This window comes from Streptopelia decaocto (assembly GCF_964273445.1).
Source record: "Streptopelia decaocto genome assembly, chromosome: 7".
In the NCBI taxonomy this organism is placed as follows: Eukaryota; Metazoa; Chordata; class Aves; order Columbiformes; family Columbidae; genus Streptopelia; species Streptopelia decaocto.
Genome location: NC_138661.1, coordinates 7,818,380 through 7,835,058, shown reverse-complemented (window position 1 = coordinate 7,835,058; position 16,679 = coordinate 7,818,380). Strand labels below are relative to the sequence as shown.

Below are 16,679 nucleotides of genomic sequence, written 5' to 3'. Positions count from 1 at the left end.
GATGCAGGTACAAATGTCCCAGAGGTAAAGAAATATAAGTATGTACATCCATGTATCGGCCATGGAACTGCTCAAAAGAATTGTATGTCTGGATCCAAGTCTCCATCCTCCTCATACATTCCAAAAAATTAGTTCCTAGTTTGCAGCACACATTCTGTTTGTCCCTATGATGTATAGTCTGTACAATTCCGATTTCTTATTTCTATCACCAAAGCCTTTAAAGTCATCCAATTCTTTGTTTATAAAAGCAGATTTTAAGGTTATGCTCGACAGAACCAGACGCACTGGATTATGAGCAAGCAATTTAAAAAATCCTTTATCTCCTAAACTTTTCCTCTATTTATGTATCTGAAGGCCCTACAGATCTCTTCTGTACCTATATTTGAAGGAAGGAAACTATGGCCTGCATCTTGTTTGGTCTTTACTTTCTCAAGCCATCAGAATAGCCTATGGAAGACACGCATTAGGGGCCCTCTGAAAACTACTATAACCTGCACCAGCACTGGAGACTGTGGAAATGTGCTTTCTTCTGATTCTGGCACCGTATGACACTCAGTTGAGCCCCATACATACTTTTTGGAATATACTAAAAACAATTGCATTGCAAATTATCAGCAATATGCTTATTGTCTGGTAATTTTCCTTCCATTACAATCACATCTGGGAACAACAGAAGTTCTTAGAGTTCCTTCTGCTGAATTACCTGGTTCTATCAGAGCAGAAAGAACACTGTTTTTATCAGTCCAATTTCTTGCAACAGGAACACAATCTAGGAGGATCTCTTAAACCTACCTCTGTTCATCAGCTTCCTTCCTTTGAGCCTTCTCCCTTAATGCCAAAGCCTTATTGACTAGTTCAGTTAAAGTATTTTCCAGACATATTTTGTCTTCTGGTTTCGCAAGATTTTTCAGCTTGGAGACCAGGTTTTCTATGTTAGCTTTTGCAGAGTTGAACTCTTCTTGTTTCCATTGTGGGGTTCGACAAAACTCCTCTGAGCTACTGAGCTTTGCTGGGGCAGACTTGACTTGAGCTTCATAGTCCTCAAGGAATCCGGCAGCCCTCTGAACAGCCTCGGTATAAAGCTCACCAGTCTTACACGCCTCCTCCAGAGCACTCTGGAAGTGTTAAAAAGACAAAGGAACAATCAAGAAAGGCTGCTGTGCTCCTCTAGATCACCAGATGGTCTTCTCAGGATTTCACACCTGGCTGTCTTTGAGACCAATGCTCCCAGAAGTTGCCTGAGGAAGTGAGGGAGGACACATGGCAAATGCATTCTGCTACCCAGGCAGTCACAGCTCGGCGCTGTCACCTATGGACTGATTGCCCCCAGCCATAGGAACGGGGATTATGAGGGAACTGCCAATACTGAAAAAGTCCAGAGAGGAGGATGGCAAGACACAAGAGCCATGATATCCCTGATGAACATTGCAGTATATGTCCTGTTCAGACAGGGGAAGCCCACACATTGATGCTTTATTCTATGCCAGGGGATATCTCCACTATGACTTGCATAACTGCTTCTCGCTAAACCCTCTTCTTGTATGGATCTATACACAGAATGATGTGTGGCTTTGCCAGCTCTTGGATTCCCACAGGGTAGAGAAACTTCGGTGTTGTACTTACCACACAATAACCAAGCAGTGAAGATGAAGTATAGCAAACCAGGAAATCCAGTAGCAGGACCATAAGTCCACCAGGGATACCGAGTCCCTTCCCCTGTTATTAGCTACTACCTCATATTTCCTTGTTTGTACCCACTGATCTCTTGGGCAGTCAGTCAGGACACGGGTCTTCTTGATCGGAACACAGTTCCAGAACCTCTCTGCTGTGAAGGTTACCATTCTTCTGGTTTCTAACATAAATTTATTCACTCTTTCTCCTGTATTAACACTGTCCTTTTCCATCCATTAAGTCTACCTCCAGCCTCATTATATTTCTCAGCTAGATTTCCCACTTGCCCTCAGCTTACCAGGTTGAGCAAATTCAGTTTTATTAACTGCACTCAACTCTCCTCATCCCTCTAACAGAATCTGTTCCAGTTTCAGTGGACCGCTCCTGACAAAGGCATCAAGAATCAGGTCGATCCTCCAGCAATGCTTTATCAATGCCTTATATACTGTGTTAGAGCCTTGGATCCTGGTTGCCTTTCCTCTGCTCACCCTCCACATTGGTCAGACCTGTGCTTTACTCTCCTTGACCATTCCCAGCTGGTAAGCTTTTTCTTTATAGCAGAAAAAAAAAGGCACAACTGCACCAAGCCCCAATATTTCAACACAACCTTCTCCTTCCTCCCCTTTACCTTTCTTTTCTTGTGCTAATCCCCACTGCTTGATTATAATCCAACTTAATACAACTAACTTCATTGTCTCCTTAGCTTCTTATCATGATTCCCATCATATCCACCAATGCAGAGATGATGATGGGCCAGTTCAGTTATTAGAACAAAAGGAGGATATAAGTCATGAAAATATAAACACTACAGTCATAGACATCTAATCTAATTATGGGGGAAAGATGTATGGCTATACCTTACTTTTATTAAATATACTTACAACACGGGCAGCAATGTCTGTCTTCAGTTGTATTTCATGATCTTGCAGTGTTTCTAATTTTGTTTCTATACCAGCAGTAAGAGATTTTTCTTCTTGGTTTTCCATCTCTTTTTCCATTATACATTTAATAGCAGAAAATTTTGCTTGCATCATATTCTGAATTGCTTCCCATTGCATCTTTTGGTACTGCATCATTTTTAAGTCTAACAGAAGTGGCTGCTGGAGCTGTAATTGAATATGCTTTATGATGTGGAATATATGTTCTACTTCATTCTGGATATCTTCCTCATTTACACCCTGGAGACCAGAGACCAAGCTTTTAAGAAACTGATTCAATTCCTCAACATCTTTCTCCAGGGTCTTTATTTCTTGCCTCTTAGATTCTCTCAATGGTGTATCAAAGACCTCATTTTTGTTTATTTGATTTGCTGCCTCCTGGGTTAAGCACAAGATTTGTTGAACTGTCTGACACAGAATCTGTGCAGCTATAAGATTCTCAGCAGGAGAAGAGCTAGAGCTATCATTTATGATGTTAGCTTCTTTTCTTACAGTGGATGTTGCAGTCTGGATGTTATTTAGCAATGTCTGAATCCTGTCACATTCCCTAACAACATTATCGAGGCGTATTATCTTCCCTTTAATCTTACTTCTAATTTTAAAAAATTTAGTTTGCAATTCATCCACCTCCCATGAGTCCCATTCTAGACCTACACATTCAAAGATTTCTTTGTACTTCATTAGTTGTGACAAATTGGACTGAAAAGCTAATACTTTTTCTTTCAGCTCTTTGCATTTATCCTTCACTTTCTGCTTGGCACCTAATATTTCATCTTCTTCCAGGTTTATTTCACCGAAGTGTAGAACATTAAGATCTTGCTGCAGTGAAGTTACTCCTTCAGCAAACTCTCTGTATACACCTATCTTTTTTTCTACTTCACGAAGTTTACCCTGAATTTGCCTCTGTGTTTTCTTTGCTCTGTTCTTCAGACTTCTTAATTGATCAATCAAAAATAGTTGTTCGGACAGGCTCAGTTCCCCAGCTGTGACCTGACTCTCTTTACAGTGGGATGAGATAAGCCCTTCTATTTCCTGTACGTCCTTTAAAATCTCTTTTAAAAGGTCATGTTGATTGATTAATTCTGACCACGTGCTGGTTTGGTTCATGTCAGGCCTGGCAAGCATCTCAGCATTTCGAAGCTGACAGTGAACTTTCTCTATTTCCGTAATAAGTCTTTGCCTCTCCTCCAGCTGGAGCTCTAGGTGCTGTAATCTTTGAGCTGATTTTAGAACAAGAGCCTTGTATGAATTCTGCAACGCTTGTAAAAGGGAGGTCATATCAGAGATCTCCTCTGGCTTCAAGTTGGGAGCAATGTGCTGGAGACCATGATCCAGTGATACAATTTCAGGCTCTCTATTTAGAACTTCATCTCTCATAAGCTGACAACTTCTGATCTGTGATTTAACATCACTGGGGAAAAGTGCTGCTTTCTGATCAAGAGAAGAGAGGGAATCTTTGACCCATGAGATATTTTCTTTCAGCCTCTTCATCATTTCATGTTTCATGAGAGCAGTACTGGTGATCTGAACATCTTCTTGAGGAGTTTGTTGCACGGATAATGCTTCCAATTTGCTCTGCAAATCATATATAGAGTTCTCCAAAGCTGCCTTCTCTTGATCACTCCAAATTCTTTTCATCTGCAGTTCACTCCTTCTTTTTAATAGAGAAAGGCCATGTTTAATGTCCTGTACCTCTGTGGTCCAAAGTACAGGGCATTTGGCTTTTCCTTCAGCTGAGGAACGTAACTCTGCTTGTAAATACTGTTCTTTTATCAGTCTCTGAATATCCTGCGCTTTATTCATAAGCAAGTTAAATTCATCGATTTCTGCCACAACTTGATCATGTTTCTTTTGCACAGTCTGTTCCATGTGTTGCCACCATTGCTCCAGTCGCCTCATCTGGCTTTCGGTTAACACTTTATCCATGCATGTTAAATGCTGAGATAAACCTTCTTGCTGAGTTTTCAATTGGTTTAAGACGTCTCTTTCTTTTTGTAAGGACTCTATGCATGCCTTAATTTTCCCCAGAAGAACCGTATTGTTCATAGGACCCCTGCCAAAAAATATGAGTAGTGTTTAAAATAAAAATTATCCTAAAACGTGGACTAGACATATTTTTAAAAGAGCGTTTCACTGTTTAAAAAAATTATTCACTCACTTTATTCACATGTATCTCCCAATGTTCTCTCGCAAATTTCCAAACGACTGCTGCAGTATTATTATTTCCTGCGTATCCGTAGAGCACTAGTTATTTCTATCTATCTCTACAGGAAACGTATATTCTAATCTAAACTCTCTAAAACTGTAGTATATACTAATATAGAATGTCTTATTTCCTAAAAGAATGTAGCCTCCCTTTAAAGTTACAATAAATAAAATAGTGCTATATCATGTCTAAGGGAATCAATAACATTTTATGGTTATTTCAGATTTACAATGAAGATAAAAGCTATAAGAAAAACTTCAAAAAATCCCATTAAATCACGATTAATTTGGAGAAGTTTATGTACACATCTTTTATTTCCAGAAGTATATTGAAATTCACACCTAAAACATATTTAGTAGCTAGATTTTTATTATTTTTTTCAATCTCTTTGTTGTAATTTAACATTTTTATAAATTATTTTAAAGATTTTCAAATTGTTATGCTAGATTATTGTAACCAATCAGCTAGTTCCATGTTTTGAATGGAAATTCATAAAAGGCACTACATATTGGTTACCTCTGAATCGGTACTGTAGATTCATCTATTGCCACAGAATTCTTCCTACCAAATAAGGTTAATTTTCAGAATAATAAGATATTTCCCTCAGAAAAAAAAAAAAATATAACCAATAAGTCCTTGAAGAAAAATTAGTATTGAAATACTAACTGAAATCTGCCATATTTTTGCAAAATATATTTTAATACGTTTTTTATATAGGTTTTTAGCACAGCAACCATTTCTTTGGTTTGCCAAAAAAGAGTAGATGTCGCTCAAGGATAGCAGCGAATCACCAGAAATTCTTCTGTTTAAGGCTGGTTAAACTTACAAACCTATGAGACTCCTCTTGCTACGTAATGTGAATTAGATGGATAAAACACCATATTCTTGTCTGAGCATTACTGAAGTATAGCAAGAAATTCAGCCTAGAACCATATTTGTTCTGCAACCTATTAACAGAAACTCACAACTTTACTTACATTTTTATGTTGTCTTTCTCTGTCGACAAATTTTTCATTGAGGACTGTGCAGCAGAAAGATTTTTCTGGTACTCGTTAATTAAACAGTACTGTTGTTGCTTCACTGCCTTAAGAGCATCGAGCTCTCGAAGCAGCCTGTCCCAGCAGGGCACCGCGGGCTCAGGGCTTTGCAGCTCTGCTCTGTTTGATCCTGTTGCATCGGGAAACACTTCTTGACTGTCACACAAAGATTTCGCTTTCCACGTTTCCAGTTCAGTTTGCAACTTCTACAATCAAGTCCACCACAGAGATAGGATTAAAAGAGGATCTTAAACACTTCCAGCACAAAATACAGTTAAATGCTGATAGATCTACAAGCATTCGCTTGCTCAGTCACACACAAATGAGCACACAAGCCTGTGCACTTCATGGAAGCACACATACAATCACAGGTGTATATACATCTGCACTCTGGAAGAGCAGTACAAAATATGGTATGGACATATTTGCATGAAGGCACAGTGTTCATAGATTACCTGACGAATCATGCAGTCAAACCTTAGATAACACTATATGCAACAGTTTTGTTTTGTTCAAGTGAATCATAATTCTGTAGGTGTGTCACTACATTAACAATGAGGAATGATTTTGCCATTTCCATACCTCTAGCTCTTTTAGTTGTTCATTTATGAGCACAATATCCAGTTCAGCCACTTCATTTTTCAGCTCATTGACCTTTTGTTCCTCTTCAAAATATTCAGTATTTACTTGCACTCCAGGAAATAGTTCCTTCTGGACAACCACTTCTGCACCTGTGTCCTACAATGCAAAACAGGATTCTTATTTCTGAAGGTCCTAAACCAACAGGTTTTCTGACTGCAACACTTGGCTTTGCATATTTAAGCCGTGCCTGAATCCTGCTGTGGCTTCCCCCACAACCTCTGTAGGTCAAACAGGACCCAGATATTGGAATCTCCATCACTACCCTCCACCTCTGCAGTCACCATGGCTTGCCAGCACTGCTCAGATAGCTATGAAATCTCTGCCCATCGTTTTAAGTTTGAAACTCTGACACCCCCACCTTCAAATAACATCCTCCCCGCACCCATCTCTGCTACTGAAAAATTCACAGGTCTGTACTGTCTTTTCCCCCTCCTCCTTACACAGTCACGGACCTTTAACCTTTTCTCACATCCACATTCCTGCTGCTCAGCACCTGCCTTGATATACTGCTGGGTCCTTCACCAGGACCATCTCTTCAACTGTTCTTCACAGAGCAGCTCACGCATGAAGCATCTTGGCTGTGACACAAAGCCACAGCTGCTACCACCACAAGTGCTATCTAAGATCAGGGTAAGACGAGAGCATTAAGGGAGCCATGTCTCAATTGGGGTGGGGAGAAAGGGAATGGGGGGCTCCAGAGCCAGTCCCTGGCGTGGCCATCATTCCCACATGGACAGAAAGACAAGTCACTTGGATGTGGCCAGATTTAATAGCCCGTCAGCTGAGGTCATTGCCCAAGTGGATGCTCTCGGCCAGCCCCAGTTCAAAATCCTCTGAATCACCTTCAGCTACTGCAGACAACAGCATAAATGAAATGTCATAGGCTTATTGGTTCACAAGGCGATACCTTAGAAGTCTTTCTGCATTTCCCTTCCCACAGTACCTGTCTATATCTGGTGTAAATTGGGATCTGTTCCGCATATAGACTTCATGGGAGCGAATGCATACAAATATACAGATATGACTACAGCGTGAGCTTCTCCATGGTACCACCACATAAAATGAGCAACAATAAAATATTATTGTTTGATAAACTTACTGGATTGCTACTTCAGATACTATTTACTAGGAAGCAGACAGCTGTCCCTTCAGCCATATTACTTGCAAGGTGTAACTGTCATCTGCCTCTCTGTGGGTCATGACCTATCCAAAATATACCTGCTCCCACATGTGGGAAACGTAGCCCATTGTAAACATTATTAGAAAAGAATAATTCTATTTATTTGAACTCTTTTGGTTATTTTCAGTCAAGATTGAAGTGGACCACTCATGAAACAATCAATCAGAGAACTTTTCCACTTCTCTCTGTACACATCTATAGCGGTTGCATCAGTTCAGACATAAGATTTAATCTTAAGAGACTTTGGAGTGCCATAGAACCGAAATAAGCAGAAAAACTCAGCTAAGCTATCACAGAGTGAGGAGGAAATCCACTTTACCAGATTGAAATACAAACACATCAAAATGCACAGAAAAGTAAGTGACCTGACACAAAGAGGCCCACAGTATAGCCCACAGTCTCAATCCTTTCTTATCCAACACCTTCCTCAGGAAATCAGCAGAACCCACTTCTCCTTCCCTTCACAAGCTACAAATCGATTGAACACAAACACTTAAAGATTAAAATCTTGATCAAGGATCTGGATGAGGGGTTGGAGTGCACCCTCATTAAGTTTGCAGAAGACACCAAATTGGGTGTGAGTGTTGATCTGCTCAGAGGTAGGAAGGCTCTACAGAGGGATCTGGACCAGCTGGATAGTTGGGCTGAGACCAATTGTATGAGGTTTAACAAGGTTTAACAAGGCCAAGTGCTGCACCCTGCACTTGGGTCACAACAACCCCAGGCAGTGCTACAGCCTTGGGGAAGAGTGGCTGGAAAGTGCCTGGTGGAGAAGGATCTGGGATGTTGATCGACAGCTGCTGATCATGAGCCAGTAGTGTGTCCAGGTGGCCAAAAAGGCCAACAGCATCCTGGCTTGTATCAGGAATAGTATGGCCAGCAGGACTAGAGAAGTGATTGTCCCTGTACTCAGCACTGGTGAGGCCGCACCTTGAACATTGTTTTCAGCTTTGGGCCACTCACTACAGGAAAGACATTGAAATGCTGGAGCATGTCCAAAGAAGAGCAATAAAGCTGGTGAAGTGTCTGGAGCACAAGTCTTACGAGGAAAATGGAGTTGTTTAGCCTGGAGAACAGGAGGCTGAGGGAAGACCTTATTGCTGTCCACAACTACCTGAAAGGAGGTCATAGCATGGAGGGTGTTGGTCTCTTCTCCCAAGTAGCAAGTGGTAGGATGAGAAGAAATGGCCTTAACTTGTGCCAGGGGAAGTTTAGACTGGATATTAGGAAAAATTTCTTCCCTAGAAGGGTTGTCAGGCATTGGAATAGGCTGCCCAGGGAAGCAGTGGAGTCGCCATCCCTGAGGTAGATGTGGCACTTAGGGACATGGTTTAGTGGTGGACTTTGCACTGTTAGGTTTACAGTTGGACTTGATGATCTTAAAGGTCTTTTTCCAACCTAAATGATTCTATGATGATTATATTGTTCTTTAAATGCTTTTCAATAGTATCCAGCATGATCTTCTCCATAATTTCTCCAGGAACTGAGGTTAGACTAACAGGTCTGTAGTTTCCTGGGTCTGCCCTCACCCCTTTCTTGTAAACTGGAATAACGTTGGCTAGCTTCCAGTCAGCAAGGACCTCTGCGGACTACCAAGACCTTTGAGAGGTTTTGCTGGGGTTCCCAGTTAGAGTAGATGTGCAAGTCCCAGGTAAGACCTGCCAATGGACAGGCCAGCTGTGGACCTGCCTACAGATTTAACTGTGAAGATTAGATCTGGCCCTTCCTTCAATTTAAGAATGTGGTGACCAAGGATCAGCAGTCACAGAGCACTTGTGATAAAACACCCTAATTCTTAAAGAAGAATAGAGTTAGGAATATCATTTAATAATGTGCCTTGTTATTCTTTCAGCTTGAATTCCTTCTACTTTTACTATTTTATTTATTTTCTTATGGTGGATCACCCTCGGATTTCAGTTTTCTGATCTGCCTACCTTACGATGGCAGAGACTATCACAGCTAACTGTAATAACATGGAGAGAAGTTGTATTGATTAACAATTTAAGGAGAAACTCTAAATATCATAAAATAAACACCAGTTATGCTGGTTCTGAAACCAAATATTGCTCTTTTGAGCAGATCCATCGAAAAATACGATGTCACTAGCATTTTGGATACAGTTGAAAACTACCATGGATACAAAGCAGAACTATACACAATGGTCTTGATTTTGATGTGACAGTAATTGCCTCTTCTTTTAGAACAGAACTTCAGCTGAAGCCCATGTGGAAACAAAAATTCAATGGCTGACAACTTTAGCTTGAAATGACAGAATGTGGGTTACCTCATGTGCAGAAACTGGGGGATTAGATTCCAAACCATCTTTCTCAGATGCTGAAGATTCTGGGACTTGATTCTTCTGGCACACACTTTGTTGAACCTGCTCCACATCTTCTCTATATGGCTGATTCTTCACATCACTAGGTTTCTCCTTTTGGTGTAAGAAAATAAAAGAAACAAGTAATCAAAAAGCTCTAATCAAGCCTGCTGAGTAGTAATTACAGTGCTTGAGATGACAAATTTACGAAACCCATAATTATAGGTAGATGAGGAAAACCACAATTACATCTCATAATTTATTGTGGGCAAGGTTATGGCCAAGGAAATCATTTAGAAGAAGGAGTCCTGTAATTTTGTTATAAATTTTTAGAAAAATTGCGGATCACAAGAGTTCTTCCTCTGACCTACGCTGTTCATGTTTCATTATTCTAAGCAAGGACCGTGAACTGTGTACCCCCTAGATGCAGTTTTGAATGCATGTTTTTAAAAGTTTAGCTTTTTTCTGAGGCTCCAATCTTATAGCATAGACAGAGAGTCTGTGGTTGGACAGCCAGGCAATTGATTACCAAGCAGGATATTCCTCTGGGCAGCCCAGGGATTTGCTGTATGTACATGCTCAGGTATTTGCTGACTCTAAGTTCTGCCTGAGTTTGTTTATCATCTGAGGACAGATGAAATAAAACAGCCACCTACACAAGATAAAGAATGGCAAATCCCTACACCATGACCATTGGTGCAGAGAACAGCATTGGGGACCTACCCGTGCTGCACGGATACCTGGGCTAGTGGCTGCAAGTCAGATAGGATAAGGAACGAAAGTAGCCCACTCGCAATCCAGGATGCACAAATTTACCCCAATTCTCAGCAAGCTCACAAGTGCACACTGCGCTCCATCTTGTCACAAATATGCTGCTTTCAACATCTCACACAGTTCGTTAAAACTGAAAGTCCGAGAAAAGTCTTCTCTATAACACCCCTGCAGAGAGGGTATGACTGCAACAAGACCCCTGTAAACCTCCTCATCCCCAACAAGAACTGAGCCTCTTCCCACTCGTTTTGGCTCCAGCACCTAAACACTGCTCTAGATTGTTAAAATTCCCCTTGTATCAGGGTGCACCAACCAGGACACAGCATTTCAAATGCAGCCTCACACACAGAAAGTAAATACATAAATAAGAAATCTAAATAAATGAAAGAAACTCAAGCAAAGTAACAGTATTCAAGCAAAACAGTAAGAAGACTTCACAATACATCCAGGTGACTTGGAATGCAGTATGGTCAGCAAACCACTAATGAAAAAAAAATTGCCTCCTTACTAATTTTAAATGTATGGAAAAGGATTAAGAGAATTAACATGTACCAAGCATACAGCACATCAGACCAAAATAGCTCAGTGTAACTTGAGGTTTTTAGTATTTATTTATTAGTAGTATCCTCCCCACTGCAGCTAAACTATCTACATATGCCCTCAAGTTCAATCACTCTTGTGTAATCTCATGTCCAGTTACCTCTGCCAGATGGGTTTCCGTTCTTGTTTCATCACCTTCTATACCAACACCATCCTGATGCCTTTCCACTTGTGCTTCACCACCCTGAACTGCATTGTCCAGAACATTCTCTTGGACCCTCTCATGTTTGTCTGTACCTGGGCTCTCTTTATCAGCCTCACCCTGATTTGAAAAACACAAAATGTTTACAGCCCGTAAAGTCATCGTCAAAAATCTAAGTTTACTAAGGAATATCACACTCCACAAGCTCTATCTTCAGTTTAACTTAATGAATGAAGGAAAAGGCTGAGGTAACTCAAATTCAGAGTCTCTTGGAAATCCCTGCTCAGATAGTTTGCTGTATCGGGACCTTAACCACTATCAAACAGTTTCAGGATAAACCAAAGAGGAGTAAGAGCTTGCATGTTTTTTAATACTGTCACAGAAGTTTCTGCTTAGACACATTTGGCCATTCTTAACTATTGATCTGGCTCCTTCTCCAGAAATCCCAGTACAGATCGTTTCCATTCTGATATTTTTATGGTCACCTCTCCCAGCTACTCAATGGTGAGATCAATGAGGGAGCTCTCAAATCATTCCCTCAGCTTTGCACACGTGAAGTCATTTATAGTGTGAACATCCTGAAGTCCCCTAAAGATCAGTGGTTCCAGGTCAGTAACCTCTCACTGCCTACTTCGTGCGTGCAGGTGACAAAACCTGTTGAAATCACAGCTATGTTGCAGGTTTTGCATCATGGAGAAAGTGGATCCAAGCCCTGGGCGCTTGTAGAGATCAGACTGATCTCCTGCACACTTCACACGTGCAAGGCTGAGGGGATGTTTTGAAGAATATAATTTATCATTGCTTTCATCAGATAAGGAACTTATATCTCTGTAAGACTACGCATTCTAAGCAATTATATATGCATTTCTAGTGAACAGACACACACACAGACATGTATCAGAACGTATTTGTGAGGCACCTGAACAGTCTGCTCCAATCTTTTCTCGCGTTGACTGACACCCTCTAATGGGCTGTCTGACAATGCACTGCTTTCCTCCAAAAGTGGATCATTTGGCTTCTCTTTCTCTGACATATTTCCATTTACATCTTGAACCTAAGAGAAATGATGTAAAAGAAAACCTGCTTGTATGACCATAAACACTGTATTTTAACATGAAATATTTGAATGGCAAAAATTATTATCTATGAAAACAAACAGGACAAATATGGTGCTGCAGTTGTAAACAAGTCTTATTGGTTTAAGAGAAGCTCTCAAAGTTCTTTGGCAGAGGTGTATCTGCAATTTTCTCATCTATACACCTTCTCCCTGACCAAGGATACCTGCTCGAACTACATGTGAGCAAAAGTTATACGCAGGTTGTGTTTAAATGGAAAACAGCAGTTTTCAATAGACACTATTGACTTGTTACGGACTTGTCATAACAAGTTAAGGGAATTCTCTACATGTTTGATTTGTACATATATATTTACAGAAGTCTTAATTTCAATGAAATTAAGGATGCAATATACAAAAGGCATTTGAGAGACAGATGCCTCTTTAACCAGTTTCCACTGTCATTACTGTCAACAAATACACTCACATCATGCATTTCCAAAGGCTCCTTTAACTCCACTGCTGTAGGGCTCTCTTCTGCAGCAACAGGAGTATCAGAAGTGATCTCTATCTCTCTCTTCAGCATTGTATCTGCCTTATCTTCCTTTTTTATTTCATTACCAAACTCATCTTTCAACTCAAGGGCTTCACTGAAAATATTTTCATCCTTTTGCTTGACATTTTCAAGTCTTTCTTCCAGACTCCTGTGTTCACTTTCAAGTGTTTCAATCTCATCCTTAATAAACTTCTGTCCTGGTGAAGAGGTGTTTTGTTTGACAGTTTCTGCTAAAACCAAGATCTTCTTTAACATGTCTTCGCATTGACTAAGAGGTCCTTGTTGTTCCTTTAAACACAAAGAAAACATTTTATTGAAAAGTATCTTCTCTCAATATACTTAATGCTAAGATCTAAACTCAATCACTAAAATAATAAATATTTGTTGTGAACAACAAACTGTGTTGAAAAGTACATACAGACCTATTTGTTGCAGAAAGTCAAAAACTAAACCAGTGATTTTAGTCAGCCATTTTTATGAAAAGAGAACATCTGAAGATATGAGCATTACGACAACAATAAAATAACCAGATAGTATGCTGTGAAGTGTGTAGTGATCTTTCTAAGTTCTGAACAAGTGATCGCTTCCCTCTCCTGTTCCCTTTTACTTGTTAGAGGTATAGCAAATTCTGGAGGAAGGGAATTGCAGTGATCCATAGCTGAGCTATAGTTTCAGCTTTTAGCAGTTCTCTACACTCACAGCTACAAGACTGTTACCCATTCTCCCAAACTGCAAAAGAATGCCTAGCTATGCATGAAGGACACTTCTTAAAACTGAACTTGACGCATTGACATTTTCCTAAGCTTTCCACTCTGGCTAACTTAAAGACACTTACCAACACCAAACTTAATGATCTTTTTACTCCTTATGCCCATGGGAAAAAAAAAATAGATGAACAAACAAACTGAAGCACCCGTGGGTGCTGAGGGAGCTGGCTGAGGTTATTGCTGGACCACTCTCCATCATCTTTGCCAAGTCTTGGAAAACAGGAGAGGTGCCTGAGGACTGGAGGAAAGCAAATGTCCCTCCAGTCTTCTAAAAGGGCAAGAAGGAGGACCTGGGTAACTATAGACCAGTCAGGCTCACCTCCATCCCTGGGAAACTGATGAAATGACTTCTCCTTGGTGCCATCTCAAGGCATATCAGGGATAAGAGGGTCATTAGGGGCAGTCAACGTGGCTTCACCAAGGGGAAGTCATGCTTGACCAACCCCATTGACTTTTATGAGGACATAACAAGATGGATGGTGATGGTAGGGCAGTGGATGTGGTCTACCTTGACTTCAGTAAGGCATTTGACACAGTCTCCCACAGCATCTTTACAGCTAAACTGAGGGAGTGCAGTCTGGACTGACTGGGTAGTGAGATGGACTGTGAACTGGCTGAAGGGAAGAAGCCAGAGAGTCGTGGCCAATGGGGCGGAGTTCAGTTGGAGGCCTGTGTCTAGTGCAGTGCCTCAGGGGTCAGTACTGGGGCCTGTATTATTCAATATATTCATCAATGATTTGGATGAGGGACTAGAGTGTACTATCAGCAAGTTTGCCGATGACACGAAGCTGGGAGGAGTGGCTGACACACCAGAAGGCTGTGCTGCCATCCAGAGACCTGGACAGGCTGGAGAGTTGGGCTGGGAAAAATTTAATGAAATATAACAAGGGAAAGTGTAGAGTATTGCATCTGGGTAGGATCAAACCCAGGTTCCAGTATAAGTTGGGGAATGACCTATTAGACAGCAGCGTAGGGGAAACGGACCTGTGGGTCCCGGTGGACAACAGGATGACCATGAGCCAGCACTGTGCCCTTGTGGCCAGGAAGGCCCATGGCATCCTGGGGTGTATTAAAAGAGGGGTGGTCAGTAGGTCGAGAGAGGTTCTCCTTCCCCTCTACTCTGCCCTGGTGAGACCACACCTGGAATATTGTGTCCAGTTCTGGGCCCCTCAGTTCCAGAAGGACAGGGAACTGCTGGAGAGAGTCCAGCACAGGACAACAAAGATGATGAAGGGAGTGGAGCATCTCCCGTGTGAGGAAAGGCTGAGGGAGCTGGGGCTCTTGAGCTTGGAGAAGAGGAGACTGAAGGGTGACCTTATTAATTATTACAAATATATAAAGGGTGAGTGTCAGGAGGATGGGGCCAGGCTCTTCTCGGTGACAACCAATGATAGGACAAGGGGTAATGGGTTCAAACTGGAACACAAAAGGTTCCACTTAAATTTGAGAAGAAACTTCTTCTCAGTGCAGGTATCAGAACACTGGAACAGGCTGCCCAGGGGGGTTGTGGCGTCTCCTACTCTGGAGACATTCAAAACCCACCTGGATGCCTTCGTGTGTAACCTCATCTGGGTGTTCCTGTTCCAGCAGGGGGATTGGACTGGATGAGCTTTCGAGGTCCTTTCCAATCCCTGACATTCTGTGATTCTGTGAAGAAGCTTGTGTGCTTGAGCTAGGACAATTCTACCTTCAGTTCAGCTGGCAGTAAAGGTCCAGTAAAGGTTTCAGGCCTACAGTTATCTTGATAAAAGTAACATCATATATACTTCATATTTTAGAAATATTTCTTAGTTTTTCAGCTTCACACCAACACTCTTTTATAAATGTGATGGTCCCCACGAGCCCCCATGGCATGGACCCACTTTCTCCATGATGCAAAATCTGCAACATACCTGTGATTTCAACTGGTTTTGCTCAGCAGATGGTTGTTCCATTGCTCGACCTTCACTATCAGCAAGCTTCTCAGAGATAGTTTTCAGCTCAGTGCTCAGGCCTCTTACCATATCCTGAAACTGCAGGTGCTCTTGAACGTGACTTTCCAGTGTCTGCACTATGGTCTAGAAAGCAAGGAGTTTCTAGAATTAGTCCACCATTAGATCAAGCAAACAGAACTCATCCACAGACTGTTGCAACTTTTCCAGGACCTCAGCAGCACCAAAAAATTGCTTGTTTCCCATAAACTATTCAGCTAACCACAGATGCACAAAAATATCTTGCCCTTTTCCCAGAACATCAGGGACTCCACCATGAACAAAATCTTCATTAGTAGCAGGAAGCAAAAGATTTTGCATTCCATAAGAATATACTTCTAAAAGGGATGTTTTCTATTCAAAATGGATGAAAGATTTGATGCAGAATTCCACATACAGTGCAAATGCAATTTGCACTAAATTGGCTGGAACCAATAACAAACACAATACAAGAAAAGCCATTCATGCTTCTAGAAGAAAAAAAGAAAGAAAAAACCCCCACAAAACTACCGTGGCTTGGAGATTATAGGAACAAATACTTCCTATTATAGCTATCTGAATTGGTTTATACAGGTAAAAAATGTTCTTCATACACACCTTAGTCTCATTTGTTTAAACATTTATCCCTCTGCAAAGCACAAGGTAGTGAAAAACATGAGTTTCTGGTGCTCTTTTTTCAACAGTAAGAGAGAAAGTGAGAGAGGAATTCCCTGCCCTTCTACAGAGGTCCTTCCACCACTCCCAGTTTTACCCATAGGGGAATAACACTACAGGCACACAGTGAGAACCGCAATCAACAGCCATCCCAATAATTTTGCAAGGAAACAG

General features: G+C 41.2%; 1 protein-coding gene across 1 annotated transcript in view; it reads right to left on the bottom strand.

The window, feature by feature from the left end:
* SYNE2 (spectrin repeat containing nuclear envelope protein 2) overlaps window positions 1-16,679 on the bottom strand; it is a 193,548-nt gene that overhangs the window by 106,285 nt on the left and 70,584 nt on the right. The window contains 9 exon segments of the mRNA XM_082058908.1: window positions 793-1,115; window positions 2,553-4,662; window positions 5,793-6,058; window positions 6,435-6,590; window positions 9,959-10,105; window positions 11,463-11,624; window positions 12,424-12,558; window positions 13,046-13,402; window positions 15,774-15,938. Coding sequence (XP_081915034.1) covers window positions 793-1,115; window positions 2,553-4,662; window positions 5,793-6,058; window positions 6,435-6,590; window positions 9,959-10,105; window positions 11,463-11,624; window positions 12,424-12,558; window positions 13,046-13,402; window positions 15,774-15,938 — 3,821 coding nt within the window.